Source organism: Condylura cristata, unplaced genomic scaffold (genome assembly GCF_000260355.1).
Source record: "Condylura cristata isolate star-nosed mole 26May11 unplaced genomic scaffold, ConCri1.0 scaffold00036, whole genome shotgun sequence".
NCBI lineage: Eukaryota > Metazoa > Chordata > Mammalia > Eulipotyphla > Talpidae > Condylura > Condylura cristata.
In genome coordinates this window covers 3,525,060-3,529,237 of record NW_004567137.1, presented here as the reverse complement: position 1 = coordinate 3,529,237, position 4,178 = coordinate 3,525,060, and the positions used below count along the sequence as shown (strand labels likewise).

The following is a 4,178-nucleotide window of genomic DNA, read 5'->3' as shown; positions in this document are numbered from 1 at the left end:
AATTCCATCTATGTGGTTTCTCAGAAAAAAAAAAAAAAAGACTAAAAATAATAATAATTCATGCTTTTCTAAGGAAATTCTAAAAATAACAATTTGTCCTAAATGTCAGCTCCTGCTTAAAAAAAAAAAAAAATCAAAGGAAGAGGCATAAGAAGAGGAAGCATTGTATATTTTTTGTCAGCAGCACTGGTCCACATAGAGATATACTCACCAGGAAGCTATAGAAGAATTCGTGGACAAAGAGGCCCAGCATGCAAACCAGGACATAGGCTACGTGGTAGAGAAAGGCCACATCCAGGATGACCGCTCGGTACCCTCGGGTGAACGTGCCACGGTTCCCAACAAAACTCACCAGGAATACTATTTTATTACAAAGCTGAAAGGAAGAAAAGATTGGGTTTTACTGTCTTATTTATCCTGAAACTCACATGAATAGCAGGGCACAGGCAAAATACTTCTTAGACACAAAGTCTGAGATTTTCTTTTATGATTTTTCTTTTTGTAATTTTTTAGCTTACAAATTTGCATGTAAACATAACACATGTAAATTCTGTATGCTTTGTAATGGCAGGAAAAGTGAGAAGGATTTAGAGTCCCAGCTATAATATAGGCAAGTCAGAATTGAGTTTTAAAATTTTTTATTTCCTACCCCTGTCGTATATCCTGAGTCACTCAACTGTAAGCCTTGACTGTTTCTTCTGAAAAACTGGAATAAAGAAAGTTCCAACTCTTTAGAGGATTAAATAATTCATAATGAATAAGGAGTATATAGTATATTGACCCCTTAAATATTACTTTGATTATATTTTCATATTAAAACACATAATTTTTTTTGTTATACTGGATATGCATTTTTTAAAGCATCCAGAGATCTCTCATTGATATTTTATACAGAACTTATTATTTCAAACAAGTAAGACCATTAAAAAATGTCTGCATTTAATACACTTGAAAACATAATATATATTTACATGCTTAGAATAAAATTCACATAAGGCCTACAAAATTTTTCTAAGCTTTATGCATGGTAACTGTTCAATAAATATTCTGAAGTGTTTATTATGCTTAGTATTACATATTCATATGAAAACTATATTTAAATTGCCCTTACAGCATAATTTTAGAATACAGAAGTTTATAACAAGAGCCTTTGTTGGTAACAACAGTGAGCTGGGCAGTTATCATAAACTTTGTGCCATCTCTTGGTTCTAGAATCACTGCATTATTTATAAACTGAAGAGCCAATTGTACCTCTTAGTCATCAAGAATTACAATATTTCAAATTTTTTAGCTTATTTTTCCAAATTATTGTCTCAGTTCTCATAGACAAACAATATCATCTTATCTTTATGTATTCGGATCTAATTTAGGGGAAAGAAGAGGCTTCTTGCAACATTGTTGATTTTTTTTTCAATATAAATGAAAGGAATTGCCATATGGAATGATTTTAAATAACACAGAAAGAAACCTAACACTGATGCAGAAGGGAAATTTGAGAGGTTGGAAAAATTTTTTCCTTCCACTTTCTGAAGATGAAATCAATACAGATAAAATGAGAAATGGGTTGTCACTGTGCACTGAGGAGACAAACCAAAGTACCAAGAAAGCAGTGAAAAAGTTCAAATCTTTCCTAAATTTCTCTGTACTAATGATCTCACTCACTTATCATCTCAATAATCAGTTAAGGATTTTCTCATCCTCTTAGTAACAACTTGACTGAGAAACTTAGTTTTCATTTCGTCTAATGTTGCATAATCACATCTTCCTGTTATTACTACACATAGTTGCAGTCTTCATATTTATTATAGACCTACACAAGAAAAGTTTACTCTAAGAAGTCATTATTTTTAAAACTCAGGAAATACATACTACATACAAGGTGCTGACATTAGTATAGTATTTGACAATGGTAAAATATGGAATAGGTGAAGTTATAGTCTGTGTTTTACTCTTCAAATTGTTGCAAGTGGCTATTGTTTCAATTTGAGCTGTTGACCTTGGTTCATCATTACAAAATATAATTTCTCTAAAAAATAAAGTTAAACATTTAAAATATGACTTTTCAGAAAAATGAGTGACTTGTAAGATAGTTTATGTTATTTTCTTAACTAATCTTCCCTAAACTGAATCATGGAAATTATTTATAAGCCCATATACTGAGGAAAAGTAATATACTGAATGCAAATTTGCAAACAGACCATACTTTTAACTTCGCAAATAATGCATAAACAAGGACACATTTCTGGGAATCACTGTTTCTATGGCAAGGGCAAAGTAGATAATGGTGAGATACTGGGCAGAGTAGTTGACAGACCATGCTCTTTTGAGCAAGTATTCAAAGGACCCTTGAATTAGTAGACACAACACCATTATAAATGGATCATATATGTTATACACATATATATCCTTGATAAACATTTTGTTGCAGATGGAGTGAACTATTTGATAGAGGAGCAGGTTTGCTGGTTTGTCTTTTTAGGACTTTTTTTTAAAGCTTTGTACTTTTTACTGTAAAGTAAAAAATTTACTATTTCTAATTTTTTTGGAATTAAAAAATTATATACATTTTTTACATTATTCTTCATTTTGTACATATTTTCATCTCAGGACTTTTAAGTGCCGTACAGTGGAAAGAAGATGGACTAAAAAGTGGGCCATCTAGGCTCTCGTCCTGCATCTTCCACTAGTTATTCTGGTGAATCCTCCTGTCTCTAGGGGATGCGCTATACTCACTTCTAAAAATAATGTCTAGAAGTAATCAATCCTTAAAGTCCCTCACAGCTCTAGAAATTCATGATGTCCTTCACATCTTATTTTATGTGATCACAGACATTTGTAACTTCCTCTAATGTACTTTTGACTTACTTGATTCAATGTCCATGACCAGAAATTCTATGTCCCTCTTCTATTGTTTCCATGAGAAAACATAACCTATTTTCTAGTAATAAACTGTTCCCCCAAAAATTGCCTATCATTTATTCAAAAGTAAAACTGAATTTATCATCTTGAATTACGTATTAACTACATTACTAACTATCTTCCTAAAAATAAGATGACTTAGGGCTCTCCCTGGTAGCACAGTGGGTGGGAGCGCTGCACTGTGAAGCTAAGCCATGTTGCGGCTGCTTCAATCCCTGCCCCAGAGGTGACCCACGGGGCATGGCAGACCTTTCTTGTCTCGCCCGCTGCTCCCCTCAGCAGTGTAGTTTGTCTGTCTGCCTGTTCTGCTCCCCACTCTGGTTGGTGAATCCTCTCACCTCTGACCTGTGCCCCATTTCTGTATGCACAAATAAAAAAATCTTTTAAAAAATGAGATGACTTGTTTGAAAAATCTCCATTTCAATGGACTCATACCTCAGGCAGGGTAAGGATCTATGACCAAGGTATAAGGCAAAATTTTCACTGAAGTCAAAATCACCTTGGAAATCTTTTAAATTGCCAATGAAAACAGTCACCACTTGTGGTGTGACTTTGACACATGTTAGTTTTGCCCCGATACTGGAGCAGTTCTGTTTCTGCAAGTGAAAACAAAAAGCAATTATAGCACTCAGTGACCATACTATGTATAAAAATAGGATGTGTGTGCCTGTGTGTGTGTATTTGTGAGCTGTACATGTGAAGTGAATGTTTGCTGTGATTCAGCCTTACGAATCAGCAGTGCCATGAGTGCTCTTCCATTGTTCCCATGAGATAACATAACCTATTTTCTAGGAATAAACTGTCCAAAAAATTGCCTATCATTTATTGAAAAGTAAAACTGAATTTATCATCTTGAGTTATATATTAACTACATTACCAACTATTGTTCTAAAAATGAGATGATGAGCTAAAGGCATCACACTATTAAATGCGAACATTCTGTGTGCAGGTCTTTGCTTCTCTGCAAAATGGTGAGACAATGTTCCAGCATAAGGATACACCTCCGTGTGACAAGTAACTGTGATCAAGGCAAATGATTTACACATGACACATTTAAAAGATATACTAGAAAAGAAAAAAATATAGACAAAACTGTTTCAGAGATGGCCCCTCCCTGGTGGTGCAATGGATTAAAGCGCAGCACTCTGAAGCTATCCTCAGCCACTATAGCAGTTCAATTCCCTAATGGGGAAGCTGACCCACATGGCACAGCAGACCTCTCCCGCCCTGCCTGCTGCTCCCATATACAGAGCATTTCA

At 34.5% G+C, this 4,178-nt stretch overlaps 1 protein-coding gene across 1 annotated transcript in view; it reads right to left on the bottom strand.

Moving 5' to 3' along the window:
• Positions 1–4,178, bottom strand: part of ITPR2 (inositol 1,4,5-trisphosphate receptor, type 2) — a 450,179-nt gene that overhangs the window by 78,546 nt on the left and 367,455 nt on the right. The window contains exon 50 of the mRNA XM_004693199.2: positions 212–376. Within this exon, the coding sequence (XP_004693256.1) occupies positions 212–376 (165 nt within the window). The remainder of the gene's footprint in view (positions 1–211; positions 377–4,178) is intronic.